This window comes from Amphiura filiformis, chromosome 15, assembly GCF_039555335.1.
Source record: "Amphiura filiformis chromosome 15, Afil_fr2py, whole genome shotgun sequence".
NCBI lineage: Eukaryota > Metazoa > Echinodermata > Ophiuroidea > Amphilepidida > Amphiuridae > Amphiura > Amphiura filiformis.
The window spans coordinates 8517802-8536677 of record NC_092642.1 but is presented as its reverse complement, the minus strand read 5'-3'; the positions used below and the strand labels follow the sequence as shown (position 1 = coordinate 8536677).

Below are 18876 nucleotides of genomic sequence, written 5' to 3'. Positions count from 1 at the left end.
TCAGAGTAAGCTTATGCCGACACTCACATCAAACCAGAATCATCTGATGGACACATTTCGTTTAGCAGTAGGCCTATATGCCAACATTATAGATATTATTCTGAATGTGCACAATAATTATGCACATGTATTAGGCACCTACAAATTCCACCCGAAATAACAAGATAGTATATACAAATGCAAATGACTTTATGCTGAGGTTAAAAACATATAATATGAAAAGAAAAAGGTAGAAATGTGTGCTATTTCAGGATTGTGTAAGTAAAGTGATCAAGTTCTGTATTAGTGTACCGAACACCAAATGCTATCAAGAAAGTACCGAGATCCCTCCTCCAAGTTGGCATTCAAATCATGCTCTAATCTTCGCATTCTCTCTTCATGCTTTCGCAATCTCTTTAGTGCACGCCTTTTTTGTCTTTCTTCTTCATGCCTTAGTTTTCTTTGTTCCTCCTTATCTTCATGCGCCCTATATCCCTCATTCACTTCATCTAACCTGTATCTTATTCCTCTATTATGTCTGTTGGGTGGAGGAGGAGGCTGTTCCTCCAGATTAAAATCGGAGGTTCGTCGGTAGCAAAAATAAGTTGTACAGCTGCACGACGCGTAGACAAAACAAACAAACGTAGACAGAAATAGAAAACAAGTGTTATCACTCAACAACAAAGCATGCGTAAGTTACGTATGACATTGACGAACACCATGCTTTTTTCAAAATTATTTATAAAAATTCTATCTGTCATTTCATCTTGTTATTTTCTACTAGTATCCCAAGCACTACAATTGCATTCAAAGAATCATTATAAGCACAATTCATCTTTATAAGCCCCACAGTGTTCAAAATGTCCTGCAAAAAATAGAGTCTCTTGCCATCTCATAAAGGGATTAGTTGGAGAAATCAAAATATTGATTCATGTAAGCAAAGTTAGTATTGTAACCAATCAGGGCTGTGATTCTGCTCCCCACCCCCAACATTTTTTTTTTCCAAATACATGTAGTGCCTGACTTTACGCAGATTTTTCCTGAATACTTTATCTTCATCAAGATATGCTTAAAAACAAGGACTTGTAATTTCTGTTTCTGATGTCTTTCCTTACATTTCCCATTAGTTTTTTGCCTCAATGATGTTCGTTTAAAAATCAAACTTTGATCCAGTTGTCTGCACAAACCGTGGCACACAATTTTGCTATATGGAGATCGCCATTGTGATTGTAGGTCAGTGTAGTATCACAAGTTTTTTTTCTTTGGAGCACCACCTATTTTAAAATTTATTTTTGCATTTTTCCTCTTTACATGAATAAAAAACTTCCAGGCAACAGGAAGATATTGTTTTTAAAAAATTCTGAAATCCTAAAAAAATCCATGCAAATCACAGCCCTGACCATTTTTAGTTTTGGAGACATTCTCCTCTTATCTACAGCACTGCTTTTTTATTAACTTGCTTCTAAATTGCACATTGAAACCCAATGAAATATCTCCAGTATAAGCAATAAAGCATGTGACATAGACTGCTAGGACAGATTTGTGAAGCTGTGGTTACCCCATTGTATGCATCATAACATAGTAAAATTTGATTTCAGACTAAATCATCATTTATACACCACATCTCAACTATTTTTGATGGAAATTCTTGTTCTTCCCATTTGAACACAGGTACCTGAAATCTGTTACCTGCATTCACATTTGGTAAAATTTAGGCACACTGTATCACTCAACAGAACCCTCAACAGCAAAGTGTTCAGCAGGGACCCAATAATGATGTTATGTTAAGCATGGATAATGTAATGAAAAATTGGTGACCAAATGTTTGGAATTTTAAAAAATGGTTTATGAAACCCCATTTATGAAATGTATTGAATGCATGTCTCAGACATAAATGAGCAACTAAATGGAACATAGAACATAGAAATAAATGTCTGAATCATTCTTGTGTGTTTTTAGAGCTTACAAAACTTTTGGTTCTTCACTTTTGAGGATAGAGTTAAAGTTATAGGACAAGAAATGGTTCTAGGTTCTAGGTGACATTGTGAGTTACTTTCCAGATTTTCCTGAATATCTATTTATCATTTATATCATGTACTATGTATAATAAGGTTTTTCTCATTTATTAAACGCTAAACATTAATAACACAATAGTATAGGACTAAGCTTGATGTGAGACTTTCAACATTCTGTGAGGCACAGCAATGCATAATTCATAACAAATCATATACCTAATATGATTTGACTTGTATGAAACAAGTACTTGTCTAATGCTGAGTATGAGTGTGGTTAACAATAAAATATCAAACAAAATATGATATGGAATATGAAATATGTTCATCTCCAAAAATGTTTAGAAATTCTGGTAGTATAGTGTTTTGATGCAGTTGCACTCTCATGAAATCATTCTTGTGGGTTAGAATAGCAATTATAAAAACAAGTTCAGAAACAAATATTACGTATGTGCAAATATATATTCTTCCCTAATTTTTGTCATTCAGTTCTTACCTGGTGTTACCACTGTAGCCGCTAACACCATTCTGATTCTGGTTAAAACCATTGTCAAGAGCTGATGGGTATGCTAAAGCTATAATTGAAAATAATAACAAATGATAGAAATTCTTTGAATTTAATGTGGATGAATAACAGGAATTTACATATTTTAATAGAAAAAATTGCTCACCTTTTTATCACATTCTTTAAATTCAATTTTTATTAGTAGTTTTAGTATAGTTTTAAACAATTACATAAAATAGTGTATCAATAAATAGTTGTCAAGTAATCTTAGGACACAGATAATATATTAAAAGCTAAAGCTTCAGTACTTTATAACTGACATGGTGATTCTGTCCAAATGACACCAAGTTTACTGATTGGTTGAAAAAGTTGATGTAGCTGGAGCCTGATTGGCTTAACTAAACATAAACTGACCAATCAGCTGGGTCCAACATAGGTGTCCTCATATTTAGCTCATAGAAACTTAATAGTCTTCCATACAACACATTCTTACTTTTAAAAATGTAAATCCGACATTAGTTAAACAAAATAACATCATCAATTACATTGACAACACTATTCAATCAATTTGCTGCATCAATGTGCTATTCCAGTTGAAATCCATAACCCCTATCTATTGAAGGCATGACTTAAATCTTCCATACAGATAGTGTAAATTACAATGGGGTTACTGTATGAGTGACTCCATTTGAAATTTACACCCCTGTGTGGGAGATTAAGGTAATGTCTTCCACGGGTTGTATGGATTTCAACTGGAAACGCTCAATTTCATAAACACCTGCAATGTACTCTACTTTAAACAGAGAGAAGTCGACTTCAATTGCAACATCTAATTCAGATTGTGACTATAGATTAGCATAAATTATTTCTTGACGGGGTGTTTACAAGGTAGTCAACTTCGAAACAAATTGTGAATTGAACTTTAATGCAATTACTTGATCATGCTTCAAATAACCATTATGAAGTCGACTTCTAATTACGTGTTCGTTTACACTGCAAAAGTCGAGTTTGAAGTCGACTTTGAATTGAACAAATGTTGCTCCGGGTCATGACCAAATGTTGCTCCGGGTCAAAATCGACTAAAGTCGACTTCAGGCTTTGTGTAAATGGGGTCTAAGATTCAAAACCTATTGGGCACTTGATAAACCACTAAATAGAAATGTCTGTTTGACATTGCAGGTCTATGTGAAATTGGACCAGGGGCTGTTGATAACTGCAATCAACAGGCAAGCTTTTTGTTCTATATGCATGCACTATTTTGCATCTTCAGCAGTCAAGCTACCTTAGTGCACATGCAATTTGTAAAACTATCAGTACATGTATTATCAATAACAATAAACTTCAGTTGTCTTTTAGTTGAAACAATAAAATAATGACTTATGATAGCTTGGTGTTAATTTGTAATAAAATGTTAGGCGTTTGCTGTTATTATTATTTTAAACATAAATATGCAGATATGTTGTGTTCAACATTGAAAACATTTACATTTATTTTAACACAAAATATTAAAACTTAACAATTCAAAGAATACAAAAACAATTAGTTGTTAAAGTGTTAAAAACAATGACACAATTTGAGTGTCAATGTTCACAATTACAGCAGAGTTAGTAAACACCACCTTCTTTGGTTATTATTTAATTTAGTTGACAAGAGAAATATTAAGAATTAATATTGACAAGAGAAATATTAAGAATTAATATTGAACAGGACTGATCAGACCGATCACTTTAATAATAATAATAAATAAATAAATAAATAAATTCAGATTCTTGAGAAATAAACTCAAACTCAGGATTTGAGAAATAAACTCAAATCCTTCATTATCCAGATCTTCCTCTACTTAAACTTATCTAAAATCTAAACTATCTATAATCTATCAATTAAAAATAAAAATAAAATTAATCATGCAAAAAACAGGCAAAACATGCTATAAAAAACATGGGGAAATAATGCATGCTTACTTTGGTCAATTGAAAAAACACAGTAAAAACAAACAAAGTTAAAATATAAAAATTGCTGGCTTAGAAATTGAAGTAAGCCAAAAACAATGTACACTTACAATGAAATTCAAATAAAAACCAAAAAAAACCAACCAAAAAAAAACCCCCTTCATAGGCACAAATTTTGTTTTGAAGAGGTCAAGGGTTAAATGTACTCCAGTGCATTAAGGTGTGGGTGCGTTTACATGTATGTGTAAGGTATCCATGCTCCATTGCAGATGATACCTTTAAAAACCAAAGAATTATTATTTCTATTTATGCAGTAAGTGCTTCTGACACATTAATTACTGTGCAATTACTCCTTCAATAAGTCCATGCATCATGCCATTTGCCAGTTGAATATATTACCTATTTGTAGACTCACACAACAGCTGATCATAAATTGTAGAATGGGCCTGTAGTTGGGGTGGTGTTATAATGGGCTAGTCCAGTTAAAATCCACACACCCTCTATGGAAGACATGACCTTAATCTCCCACACAGGGGGAGTAGATTTCAAATGGCATCACCTAACTCTGGTAACCCAATTTGAATTTCACTCCCATAGGGTTGTGTGGATTTCAACTGGAATAGTCCAATGCAACTTTCCTACTCTAACTTATTTGGGGTTCTAGAGCCTGAAATATCTACACCTATTATTTAATATGTTACAACCTATCTTTTCATCATTATATTATTCAAATAATGCATTCGCAGTGCTTACATATTGACAGTGCAGTTAATCAAGCACATTCATGCAGACAAACAAGCAAAACAAATAAGTGTTGTTATGTTAGCATCAGCAGTAAGCAAAACCTTACCCGAGTTCCCACCACTGCGCTCCTTGAGCACCATGTCTCCTTCATTACCCAACTTTGCATTGGTAGCTGAAGAGTGTTGACCACACACCAAAAGAGAAGAATGGGACGGGGACGGAGAATTATTAGGATGGACAGCTACTTGTTAAGTTTACGCAATACCAATATTAAAAGCATTCAAATAGTATTGTACAAAGAGGGCGTTTTTCATGCCATGAGTTGTGAATCAAATAGCGAGCACATTTTCATGCCATGATGATGATGATGAGGACATGGTGGTACAAAACAGGCGTGGAATGTGAATGATAGAGGGCATTTGTCATGCCATGAAATACAGAAACGTGCATACGCATGAAATGAGTTTGAAAGTCATGCATATTTATGTTGATGAGAAGGATTTGCATGACACCACATATGCCGAATGTGGTGATGGTGCATACAGATGAACGAAGATCGTGGTTCGGATGCGGTTACAAATATGGGAAATGAGGCATCAAATAGCATTGTTATCGACCATTGATTAGTTTGTTTGCATAGTATGGGTCAAGGAAATGAAAGAGAAAAATTCCAAATGGTTATTAAAAATGGGTAAAAAACATGATCTTTTATTTTGATTTATTTTATGTGTGAGGCAAGTTAAATATCCAATGGTTATTGTAAACAGCACTTTCATACAATCAATTGGATTAATTTTAAATTGAATTAGAATTTGAATTTATAGAATTAAGGTAAGCATGCAAACTTGTGAATTTGCCATGTAAAGCTGCGCAATGAATACATGTGATTACATCATCACAAAATTAATGTGCCTTATTTTTAGTGAATCAAATGTTACTTCTCAAAACTCAACGTATGAAATGCAAAAGCAAAAAGATAACACTAAAAATAAAACATAAACAGTGATGTGATTGCTTGAATTTAGAATGAAGTAACAACAACCTGATGTCTTTGTTTTCTTCTTTAATCTTCTTTGTCGTGGTCTTCGATGTCGATTTAAGTAATCTGCTGTGGCAGCAATCGGTGGTGATTCAAGCACGGGTACATTTGTTGGATAAATGGGGGCCAGTCATGGGGCGGTGGTTGTGGTGCAAGTAGAGCAGAGCAGAGACGACAAATCAAGATCAAAATAGATGACATATATGGAAAATAAGAGACAGTAAACACAGAACGTAAAAGAAAAGAGTATATATATTAAAGTCATCACTATCCCAGAGATATTTTCAAGCTCAATCAAGTTGTGAAATATCCATCAAAGTCAAAGTTTACAAATTCAACTATTTTGATCTTCCAAGTGAAAATGAAAATGGAGATTATAATTATATAGTTATAATATTTTGCTATGTAAAATGAGAAATGACTGCTATAAGGCAAAAAAAAGGTTTGCCTCTCAAATCTGTGCCCAAAAGTATGTGAAAGCCATCCCAGCTCTATAAAGCTCTATGTGCTTTTTGCAAATGTTTGAGAGACTAACCTTTTCTTTTTGGCCTAAATGCATGAAAAAATGAAAAAGGAAGTTATATTCCTTGGAAAAAACATATAATTTGTTGCCATGAAATTTATGAACTAAAAATGAAATCTTCAGTGTAGCTATGCTTAATGGCTCTTGAAAATATTCTGGAAATTTAATAAAGACCACTAAGAACCAGGCGTCTCAAGAAAGAAAACATGCAATACCTTGTACACAACAGGGACGGATCCAGGTTTTTGAAACGGGGGCATCCTTGAAAAAAATTTAATGTCCGGCTTGCTTCAGTTACCCAAATTTTATGGCAAATGAGACACTATTGGCCATTCTGGGGAGCTCTTGAGTGTCTCCTTGAGAGTCAAAATCACCTTTTTTAAGGGCCCCTGGATCAGCCCTTTGTGCACAAAATACATGCTGTAGGTTTATCTCAAATCTTAAGTCCCATCACCAATATGCAACCAGTGTACTATGGCATGACCTACAGGTTTATGGAAATGATTCATGGCCGCTAAAGACCTTACAAAAAGTAACTGCGTTTTATAACCGTTGATTGCTGTGAGTGCAACTTTTACATTTGTTTTTTTTTTCTTAAAAAATACTGCTGTGTTGTTAATATTGAACTAAACTGGGCGATTGGGGAATTTGCAATGGCTGAGTTACTTTTTGTTAGGTCTTTTTGTACAATCACAAGGTCAAAAGGAGAGCTCATTGGTACATATATCGGTCACAGACATTTGCCTCCAAAGGTTGAGAAAACATAAAGGCAAGTATAAATCATTATAGATATTGAAAAGAGAAATAAATTTGGGTCATTCCAGTTGAAATCCATATACCCCATATGGAAGACATAATCTCCTACACAGGGGGTGTAGAATTCAAATAAGGTTACCCATTCAGGTAATCCCATTTGAAATGCATATTCCCTGTGTGTAAGATTAAGGTCATGTCTTCCATAGGGGATATGAATTTCAACAGGAATAGCCCAATATTGTACCAAAGACAACTGTAAAATTGTAATTATTATTGGAGATGATTTCACTCCATGGCTAGAATCTATAGATATTTTACAGTTCAACTTTGGAGTATTATTGCCTGATTTTTTCTGCCATCAATCTGGCAATTTTATACATAACAAAATGACATGCAAAAAATAGATTCTAATATGTTTACAAGGTGGGCAAAAGAGAGAGATAAATGGTTATGGTCACAGAAATTTGATAATGCAAATTGAGATATTTAAAAATGCAGTAGACAATTTGCATATATTTCCTGAAATATTTCTTGGATTTCATCGCATTTTAGAGTTAATTTGACTTTCATTAAATGACTTTGTTAATTGCCAGGAGTGCTTATAAGGTCAATTATGGTACCCCAATGCAGGATTATTCAACTACATTTAGATTTCAAAATGAAGATCTGTATCATGCCAACTATCACTTTTAAATTTAAAGTATTAACTTCAAAATGGAATATATTTATATTGTTTCCAAGATGTCTTTCGGAATATATGCAAATGTTCTACCATAGCAATACTGGCATTTTTATAATGCAATCACAACTATTACACTGTAAAACATAGGAGTGTTATTACAGCTATAGAAACATTGTAAAATAGGAGAATTTGAGAGATACAAAAATATGTGTTAAGATTTTATAGGTATTAAGATTACGAGCTACATGTTAATACTAAATTAAAATATGACTGACAGTTGTAGAGGTTTGCATTGGACAAAACAGATAATTAAACAATGATACATAAAAATAATACAATATCTGCAGACTTTGACATATACAGGAACAAAACATTGATAAATTGGAATGGTGCTGAAATGGAAGTTCATGGAAGTAACATTTTGAAAGACAATGCTACATAAATAGGATATTAAAATTATTGTTTTACACAGATTGAAAGAGGTATTGGTACAAATACATATGCTTGACTCAAGACATATAGACAATATGCTATGCAACATTTACACTTCAACTGTAACAGAAAATAAACTGCTTGCTTTTATTGTCCCCTTCAAAAATCTTTCGTATATTTTCCTCATGTAGGCACAAATGGAACCACGATTCCGATTGGTTGATTGGCTGACATATGTTAGTTATCATAGCCCATATCAATGACACGGAAGATTTGTAATGGGGATTTTAGATGTGATATAACACAAGTAGACAGTCGCAAACATTTTTGCCGAAACATGTCAATAAAATATTTTAAAGGATTTGCAAATAATATTATAATCGTACTACACATACTTTGATCACTTTTGACACTGGGCATTTCAGAAGTCACAAGGATAATACTAACAGCATAATATAGGGGTGATACTTTGTGCAAGGCTGGCTGAATGCAATTATTTGAATAAAGGAGTACTTGGATTTACACAACTTTGTAGTAGTGGTTTCATGTAAGTGCTGGGGTACAAAGGAACCATATCTGATGTAGGTTGGTTGGTTTTACTTCCTCTCAGACCAGATTGACACAGCTATCCATCAAAATCAAATTTTGCACTGCATGCTACAAAACTCATCTATCGGACACTTTAACACCCAAGTTATGCAACATTTTGCACATTTAGTCATTGAACGTAGCTATATATGTCATGTGTAAGTGATGGGGACAAATCAACACTACTTCACAATATAAATGACACATAAAAAGCCAACTCCATTTCTATATTTATTTTAAAACCTAAACATCATGCTTTGAAACATAGAAACAAATAGTTGATAGTTCTTTCAGCTATAAATTTTACTATGCGTTTTTGATACTGAATGCTGTATTCAAATTCAAAACTATTCTATGAACTAGAATTTCATACTGTGTAATTTAATATTAGTCAATTAGTAAAGGTTTAATATTAGACAGAAAATATGACAAAAAATAGAATGTTTTAAACAGACAGCATAATATTCACTTATCATAAATTTAGTAAAAAAGAAATAAAATATAAAAAATATAAACTAGGAAGGTTACGAACAAAGGGATAGACACAACCAACATCAGACATAGGGCCTTTTAATTTTGTTAATTGGATTTTTTTGCATTGCAACATACATGCCTATAGTATATAAACATACTAATTGTGTCATTTTTGTAATGAACTTCCAGGTTTACCGGTGCTCCCGATGATGGAGGGACTTTTACAAAAAATGAAATAACATACATTAGCTTTAACTAAGTAATAATTTGGTGTAAAAATGCTATGTGAATCAACTTAAGAGTTACAGTCTCTTATCATAAATCTTATCAACTTCAAGCTTTGTTATTTCAAAACAAATGTGTCTATGTAGTTGCATATATATTTGTGGTTCTTGTCTACTACATTAACTTCTAATCCAGGGGTTCTCAATAGGTGACATGTGGGCTAGATCTGGCTTCCAACAGCTCTGAAATATACAGTAAACATAGCAAAACAATAGCCCATGGCCCAGAAACAAGTATAATTGAGAACCGCTGTCCTATTCTAACCACAAAAATGCTACTGACAAGCAGCCCCCTTTTTTTTGTCATAATTCCCAATTATTGCAGATTAATACTTTTGTTTTGGAATTCATTTTGAAAACCCTTTGCAAGTTTTAGTCATTTCTATTAATAATAATATATCACCAAAATGTACCAAGAGAAGAGAAAAAAAATTCAGAAGTCACAATAAGTTTGACATTGACAACAATGATATTAACACATTTTGCTGTTACTAAATATTGCATCCAAAAACACCCAAAGCTGAACTAAAAGCAGAAGTTGTTTATTGATAGACTAGTAGTTCTTTGTCTACTCTCTATATTTCTGTATCACAAAGTTCAACAAACAATTTCACAAACAGATGCCCACATCACATACAAGGCCCTGTCCTGTGTATACAAGCTCTTTGCCAAAAACAATAATTCCTTTTAATTTACAAGCTTTTGTTTTTGAGTTATTTGAATAAGTGTCTTGGCACACACTGATTACAGTTGCATTTTGAAATTCACATTTTGCAACATTTACTATTAACACCACATTTGGACATGACTAATAATTATTTGTTTCTTACACACTGTGCAAATAACATGCTACAAACAATATCTGTCTCAGCGTGCATTGCTGTGCTACAAACATCTGACAAAGTTAGGTGTGTGGTATGAACATCTGTTTGTGTAAGAGCTTAATCTAAGCATTGCAGATATGGTACTTAATACAAAAATAATAAAGACAAGAAATAGACAATTTTGGTTTTAAAAATGAACCCTGAGAATAAAACTTATGAAATTACACGCAACAGAATACAGACAGAATGAGGATACAGACAAACAAACTGGACATAAAATAAAACATTTGTCAAATCTGATATCAATCATTATCACTTGAATAATATTAGATGAGGGAATATATTAATATAAGATAATAGAATACATACCGTTGTCACATTGGCACTGCTTTATTTTGTCTACATCAATTACGTCATCATGGCATGCTTTACAATAGAAATAGGCCCTGAAAAAAATGTTCAAGAAAAAAAAAGTGAGGTTAGCATTTGGAACTAATTGGAATGAGAGGAAACAAACAAATAAACAAACAAATAACAACAAAACAGTTCTATATAACATTTACTGTAAATGTACATGCAGCAATAAAAATGTTTAAATATTGTAAAACAAAAACCTAAATTGGCTTAGAAAGCCTTTAACAAGCACAAATTTGTATTAAGCGTATGTTGCTTTGGAAAATCTACCACATCAAAAAAAATCACAGTATAAAGAAACCTGGGTTCATAATTACATACTCATAATTAAAATGACAGCAACCAATAGAATTGGTTGCAATGATTAATCATTATCCCAGGTAATAAACTCAATCTGCAGCATTGCTATTATATATATGCGGGTATACAGATATTACATGTAATTTATTTTGTTTATTTTAAGGAATTCCTGACTTGAACAACAATTATAACTTAATTTTCACTGATGCATGAGGAAGGGAATTATATTTTCTAATGGCTTGCGCTGATTTTCTGAACTTTGTAACTTTCATTGAAGCTATCACTTCTGAATCACATCATCATGTCAGCCTCTTACATGTTTTCTCCTGGAAATCTAGTTTCCTCCTGCACTTAAAAACTGTACTTTCTTTCCATATTGATTACGATAAGGTGTTGGAAAGTGGCACAAATGGTCAGGTTAGCCATGTAGATATCAATATATAGATCCAATCAATCCAACCACACACCCACAGAAGAGTGTCTATATCACATTTTTTTTGGTTTGTCTCTCTATTCATAATATTTGCTGTCATAGTCGTGTGACGTAAAAATCAATGGTTGTTAAGTCCATTGGTTCACGCTACCAGTGTTCTGAACCACAATCAAAATGATCACAATGCTAACTCAATGGGTTGCTAACAGGTGTGCAATTACAGCAAATAATGCAATCAAATGAGTACAAATATGCCTAGCATAACTGGTTCAGTGTTTCTTGAGAAGCTGGTATAGGCCTCAAGAGTTGTTCTGTTATATGTAAAGTTATGCGCACAGCTCTAAAATAATGCAGAAAGCTTTCAGTGTAGAAGGCCATCAAATTTAATTTCATAGTACATTAAGTTTTCTGCACATATGGGCATATTTCAAATTATGACCAAAATCCAAACAAATGATATCTTTAATCTAACATAATATGATGAAATTCAAAGTGCATAGGAAAAACTAAACATAATTTCACAGCACATTTAATTTTCAGTCAGTTTAAACTGGTTAAATATTCCAATTTAATTTTCAGCTGCATTTAACTCCTTGTAATATACCGCAATAATAGTCCCCTCACAAAGTCTAATCACCCAATTAGAAATTGACGCCTCCTGAACTTGACTTCCAAGTTCCGATACAAGTTCTAATAACATATTACCATAGTTGATTTTGTATGCTTGTTGTCAAAACATATCATATCAAAACAAGTTTGGGCTTGCCTTACAGCAATGTTGTATGGATGAAGCCTTTGGAAATTTTACTGCAATTTTTTATCTATTTAAATGATTTTTGCAGGTATGCAGGGCTGAAAATAAATAAAAGTGTGGAAATTTGGAATAAAAAAAAACCAACCCGCAATTGCAGGAAATCTTACATCCCTATTTAAACCATTTACAATTATTAAAAATTGCACAACTGTAAAAAGCTGTGATAATATTCTAAAAGGGAAATAAAATTCCCAACAAAATGAGCTTTGCCAAATCTACAATAGAGCCTACTGTACACAGCAATAGACCAGAATATCATAGAGCAGGGGGCCTTAGGATAGTGGCCAAGAGACACAAATGCCAAAGCCCATTTGCCTTCATGGAGAACCACTTTTGGTGGAAAATTTCATTTTTTCGCCCCAACATGTTTATTAAACAGGCCCTAAATTTTCATCTAAACTCTGGCCAGCTCATGGCAAAGAGCAGTGAGCTGGATGCAGAGTTCTTTCTAAACCTGTCCTTTAGCAGCGTATGTGACTTGGCCTACTGTTCCTGGAAAACATTTTAAAGAAAACTCCAAAACCAGATTAAACCAGCTGAAACCAGACAGTATCACCTTAACAACCAACTCTTCATCAATTAAATACCATCTGATGCCAGTTGTCATGTCGTTAGTCATAATGACTGTGTGTGTGGATGGCAACCGACATAGCTCAATGATTTTATTACCATAAACGAGATAGATGATTGCTTGAACTTGATAGCTTTGTCCTTGATGGGTTTCCTTAATAATCTTTCTCTAGACAAACTTGTCTTATTACAGCTACGCTTGCTTCTTTTATTGTGCACTTCAAAGCTATCTACATGAACTAGTACTCATTGTTTATTCATGTCTTATCTTGTTATTTTTCCCTGACCATTTTCACATCACTTTACAGATTTTCCTTTAGAAGCAGAACCTAACTCAAACAGTATATTGGAGATCAATCAAATATTTCTGCAATTACAACAAGGTGCAACAAATGAACAAAAGTGTAGGGCAAAGGGGTACTCAATAACATAGCACATATTGTGTTTGTATTTGGAAGGCAAATAATGTAAAACACTTAAATTTTGCGGCAACTTTATTTCGTGAATCGCCAATAAGCCACATTTTCGCGGCAATTTAATTACGCGAATCAAAAAAAATAAATAAAAATTAGAAGCTTAAAATGCACTGTTTTCCCTGTCAAAGTTTCCGAATTCATAACCTCAATTTTCTCTTGTTTTCGGGTAGAATTTTCATCTTAACTTTCCCAACAGAATGTTGCAATTAATTTAGAAACAAAATATGTCTGTTTTATTCTCGGAACTTAAATGCAAACTATGATATAAAATTGGATCGATTGAGCCCATATTTATTGGTCGAGCTATGAGTTTTAAAATATTGGACGAGACGTAAGTACAATGCAGTATCTGCTTGTAATGGGATATTCCAGTTGAAATCCATCATCTTCCACACAGGGAGTGTGAATTTCAAATATAATTACCTGAATCGGGATCCCCATTTTAAATCAACACCCCCTTTGTGGGAGATTAAGGTCATGTCTTCCATATCTGGATTTAACTGGAATAGCCCATTAGCCAATCAGATACTGAAGTTAACTTGGATGTCAGAAGAGTGAGCCCTGCTGCGTTTTGCTGCTACACAAACTGATACTTACCTCTTAACTTCTTGGGCTGATGGAGCAACAAAGAAGCCCAGAGTTCCTTCTTGCATCTTGATATGTGGTCCTGGATTGATAGCAATTCTGTCAAGGACAAATTAACAACGTTATCAAGGGTGTATCATGTGTGCGACGTGCGTACCACCAACTTACATGTTCAAAGATGTGTAACAAATCACATTAACTGTTAATAGATTGCTAGATAATTAAGAAAAGAACAAAATATGTTAATGGAAGTAGATAATAAAGTCTTGTAGGTCACATAAGTTGAATTAAAGTACCTGGGAGGTAATAAAGTCACATAGTTTGAGAAGTATAAAAGTAGATAATAACATCTTGAATGTCACATAGTTTGAGGAGTAAGAAAGAATTTAAATATATGTTTTAACATGTACTGCAGATAATGATTTCCAGTAAGATATATAAATAGAGCAATATTGATATCTTCAAAAGAATAAAAAGATGTTATTGAAAAGATACAAGTTTGTTAATTCAAAGATTGAAGTGAGATGAAAAACATCATGCATGTCTCCTAAAGATTTTTTTGCTAAACATAAGTTAGTTTGACACCAAATATTATACAAATAATGAATGTTTATGAGTGCAATGGTAAGAATATTTTCGTAAGGTGAAAGATGGAATGTTCCATTCAACAAAGCTGAAAGCCAAATTGAATGGGACAGTTCATTTTTCTACGAATGAAACGTATTCTTTCTATTGCAGGAATAAATTGAAAAGCATCAATTCCTTGTTTTATATAACATCCAAGTAGAACCTTGTCATTAAGCTTACTAAAAGGAAGACCTTAACTTAAGCTTAACCTTACAACATGCTTGGACTTAACTTGTGACTTGCACTCTCTGATTAAGGTCTATCCAATGGAATTAAATTGATCAAAAAAAACTTGGAATGCAATTTCATGTAGAGCGTACTGCATAATTTCTTTACCATGCAAAAGAACGAAATTGTATCCCATATTACGCCCTAATGTGCCACAGATTTAGGCCTGCCATTTTGCACGAACAACAGCAAGCATGTTGCAATCTTGAGTAGGCCAACTGGTCATATAACACATCGTAGTCATGAAAAAGTTCAAAATTAGTGCCTATGCGGTGACTGTCGCCTTTCAAAAAAAGCATACAATATGCAACCGAATAAAACATATAGAATGAAAATGCACACTGAATGGAATAAAAATGTACGGTATAACTCATGAACTATATAATAATCCTCTGATCAAATGACAAGGTATCTACTTAAGTGTTATATAAAGTCAAATAATGCACAGAAGATAAAATTCCTCTAATACTACGTTTATGGAAAAAGGCCATGCATGCTATATGAATGGAATATAGCTACAGAGTCAACCAACTGAAAGTTCTTGTTGAAAATAAATACATCACAAAAAGTAACTGTCCCTTTTTGGAAAAAAAAGATCTACTCCACAAAAAGGAGATGGAAGCTTTTTTTTGAGTTATGAATCTCACCTAGTAGTACAATTGCTCATCCGACTGCTTTACAGAAAGTAATAATGTGTAAAGTACTTCAATAAGGCAAACCTGGTATATTGATGAAGCCAGCACAGATAATTTGAAGTCACATTTGTATCGCTCTTAATAACTTACAAGACAGGACTGCGCTTTCCCCATTGTAAAAAAGCAGTCAAGTTATCTCAATTGCTACGGTATTTAGAGCTGCGAGTAGAAGCAACTGAGCAGTCTCTGTTTGGTCATGTGGAATAACTGAGCTTGAAATTGGGCTACACAAGGAACTGTTTATTGACTCTATTACCCGTACAACAACTATGTGAACTGAACCAGGCTTTGATGGTTATTCTACAAGTAGGTTGACTATGGTTCTGCGTTTATTTAGAGTTGCATCCCAGAATGATGCTTAATTCATAGCACAAATCACTGTGCTTTGTGTTTACCAAAACTTCCATGGAATAAAAAACATTGGCTTTTCATGGTTCTATTCTTTCACTAGCCTGTTGACTACACTTAGTAGGGGTTGGTCATGATTTTATTCTAAAATTTTATATGGAGGACTTGTTTGGGATCAGAACATGAGCATTTTTAATGTTGTCCTATATGACGGGTGATCTTGTAGAAAAATCAGGTCCTGCTTGTTAATTTCTGATCATTCTCTAACAGTCAAACTCCCAAGCTCATTCATTCACAGATTACATAAATGCATGTCTTTTTTATGTCGACTCGTTAAAGTAATGCAATTTAACTTAATGGATTGTGAACCCAAATAGATCAAATGGTAACTACCAAAATATTATTAGCTTATCCAATTTGACATTAGTTAAGCAATTAAAGAGCCATTTATACATCAAATGCCCATAATCATAAATGAACAAATAATGACAAAGTAATTTATTGTCTTCTCATTCCTGCTAATGGAAATGAGTAATAAAGGTGAAATTGGCTAGTCCAGTTGAAATCCATACACCCCTATGTAAGACATGACCTTGATCACTTACAAAGGGGGTGTAGATTTTAAATGGAGTCGCCCATTCAGGAAAACTCAATTGAAATTCATACTCCCTGTGTGGGAGATTAAGGTCATGTCTCCCATAGGGGGTGTATGGATTTCAACTGGAATAGCCAACCCATTGCCAATATTGCATAATTACATTACCATTTGTTGGGAGTAATATTCAAAATATCTTACTCAACTATTATGTTATAATTGTTGCATCATCATTTTCCCTGCTGGTCAGCCTGATCTCTTCAAATTGTAACAGAAAGCCACACTTCAGTGACTTTCCACAAACATCCCAAAAAATACATGTTCATAAAGATACTATTTTTTTTTTACAATATTATTGAAGATTGGGAAAAATATATTAACCTGGTGCTCAGGTTATGAATGAAATGCAGCAGGCAAGGTGCAAAGGAAATTACTGTAATGTGAAAATCTTCGTGTAATTATTTTCATACTTTTCAAATTTGGATCCGCCTCACTTATTTTATATTGTGACTGTAAGCTCCCTTATATTGAGCTATACACTAAAGGAATATATTCGCACATTGTTATTTTCACGGTAGCAGCTAGTAATGTGAAAAGTGTGAAAATAAATGAAGCGTGAAAATGTCTACTTTTACAGTAACACAAAAGTACTGGAAGACTAAGGAGAGCATAACATCCATATTCAGCATCTGCTCATTCAAATATAGGTCAAAGGTAAGATTGAATATGTTGGCAGGCTGGATCTGACATTTGGGCTGTAAGTTGTGTACCCCCTGCAATGGGCTATCCCAGTTGATATACCTCTATGGAAGATATGACAGGGGTTGTAGATTTCAAATGGATTCATCACTTTGAAATTCACACCCCGTGTTGAAGATTAAAGTTGTGTCTTCCATAGGGAGGTATATGGATCTCAACTGGAATAGCCCAATATACCAACCTCCTAGGGTCAATATACACAGACACGTTGTCGTATAATTTATTGTATAATGTAATTTTCGTTAAAAGTTCAAACATGTTTACATGCCAACTTACGTGCTTTCTATGGAGTCTATGTTCGCTTCCACAGCTATTAGTAGTAGCTTTAATTTCTGATAACATATTCTACAGGAAAACAAAATGAAGACACATAAATGAAAAACACATAAATAATATACTTCTTGTAAGTACTGATAATGAAATACTTGAAATCAAATATTTGGAATGGTTCTACCATATGACTAGTATTAATAATTCAAATTCAATTCATTTAAATTGAAAGAAGAAACCAATTATTTTTAAAATTCAAAGTATGACCAAATTGAAACTGAAACAAAAGGGAGTTCTTGGGTTTGTGTTGGAACCTAAACAAAAGATTACCATATGAAAACTTAACCCCATGAGTACTACCTGCTGATTGGTTGCAAGAAGACTATTATGATTAATTGAGCCAATCAGCAACATGGTAAAAATGGTGGTAGGACTGAAGATGTTCAACTCCATGAGTGCTACCCAGGGTTTACTTTAACGCACAAAACACGCGTATTTACGCGTTCACACACTTTAAGGACCCCTTCAAATCCAAAGTTCAACGTCCAATGCATACAAAATCTTGTACACGTTCAAATATTACAAGATTTGAATATAGAAACACCCAATATTGTTAGAAACGTCTTCCAAAATAACAAATACCCCTTGGGCAATGTTTTGGACTCCTTAAGAGGAAAAATTCTCAATTGAAAGGGTCTAAAAAATTTGAAAATACCCCTTCAACAAACTGCTTAAAGAAAACCCTGGTGCTACCCTATAATTGATTACAATAAGACTGTCATTGCTTATTATTGAGCCAATCAGCAACCTGGTAAGAATGGTAGTAGAAACTGTATTTTAATTTGTTACTCAAGATGAATACATCATTAAAATCCACCAACTAACAATTCGGAAGTGATGTAAGAAACGCAGTAGTTCTGACGGCAGTGCAGAAATATACTTTGATGACAAGATGTTAGGTAAAATGTCTA

General features: G+C 33.5%; 1 protein-coding gene across 1 annotated transcript in view; it reads right to left on the bottom strand.

The window, feature by feature from the left end:
• LOC140171203 (calcium-activated potassium channel subunit alpha-1-like) overlaps nucleotides 1-18876 on the bottom strand; it is a 197772-nt gene that overhangs the window by 24979 nt on the left and 153917 nt on the right. The window contains exons 17-24 of the mRNA XM_072194417.1: nucleotides 17912-17980; nucleotides 15886-15912; nucleotides 14396-14482; nucleotides 11161-11237; nucleotides 6232-6297; nucleotides 5296-5361; nucleotides 2488-2566; nucleotides 320-592 (exon numbers count right to left, since the gene is read on the bottom strand). Coding sequence (XP_072050518.1) covers nucleotides 320-592; nucleotides 2488-2566; nucleotides 5296-5361; nucleotides 6232-6297; nucleotides 11161-11237; nucleotides 14396-14482; nucleotides 15886-15912; nucleotides 17912-17980 — 744 coding nt within the window. The remainder of the gene's footprint in view (nucleotides 1-319; nucleotides 593-2487; nucleotides 2567-5295; nucleotides 5362-6231; nucleotides 6298-11160; nucleotides 11238-14395; nucleotides 14483-15885; nucleotides 15913-17911; nucleotides 17981-18876) is intronic.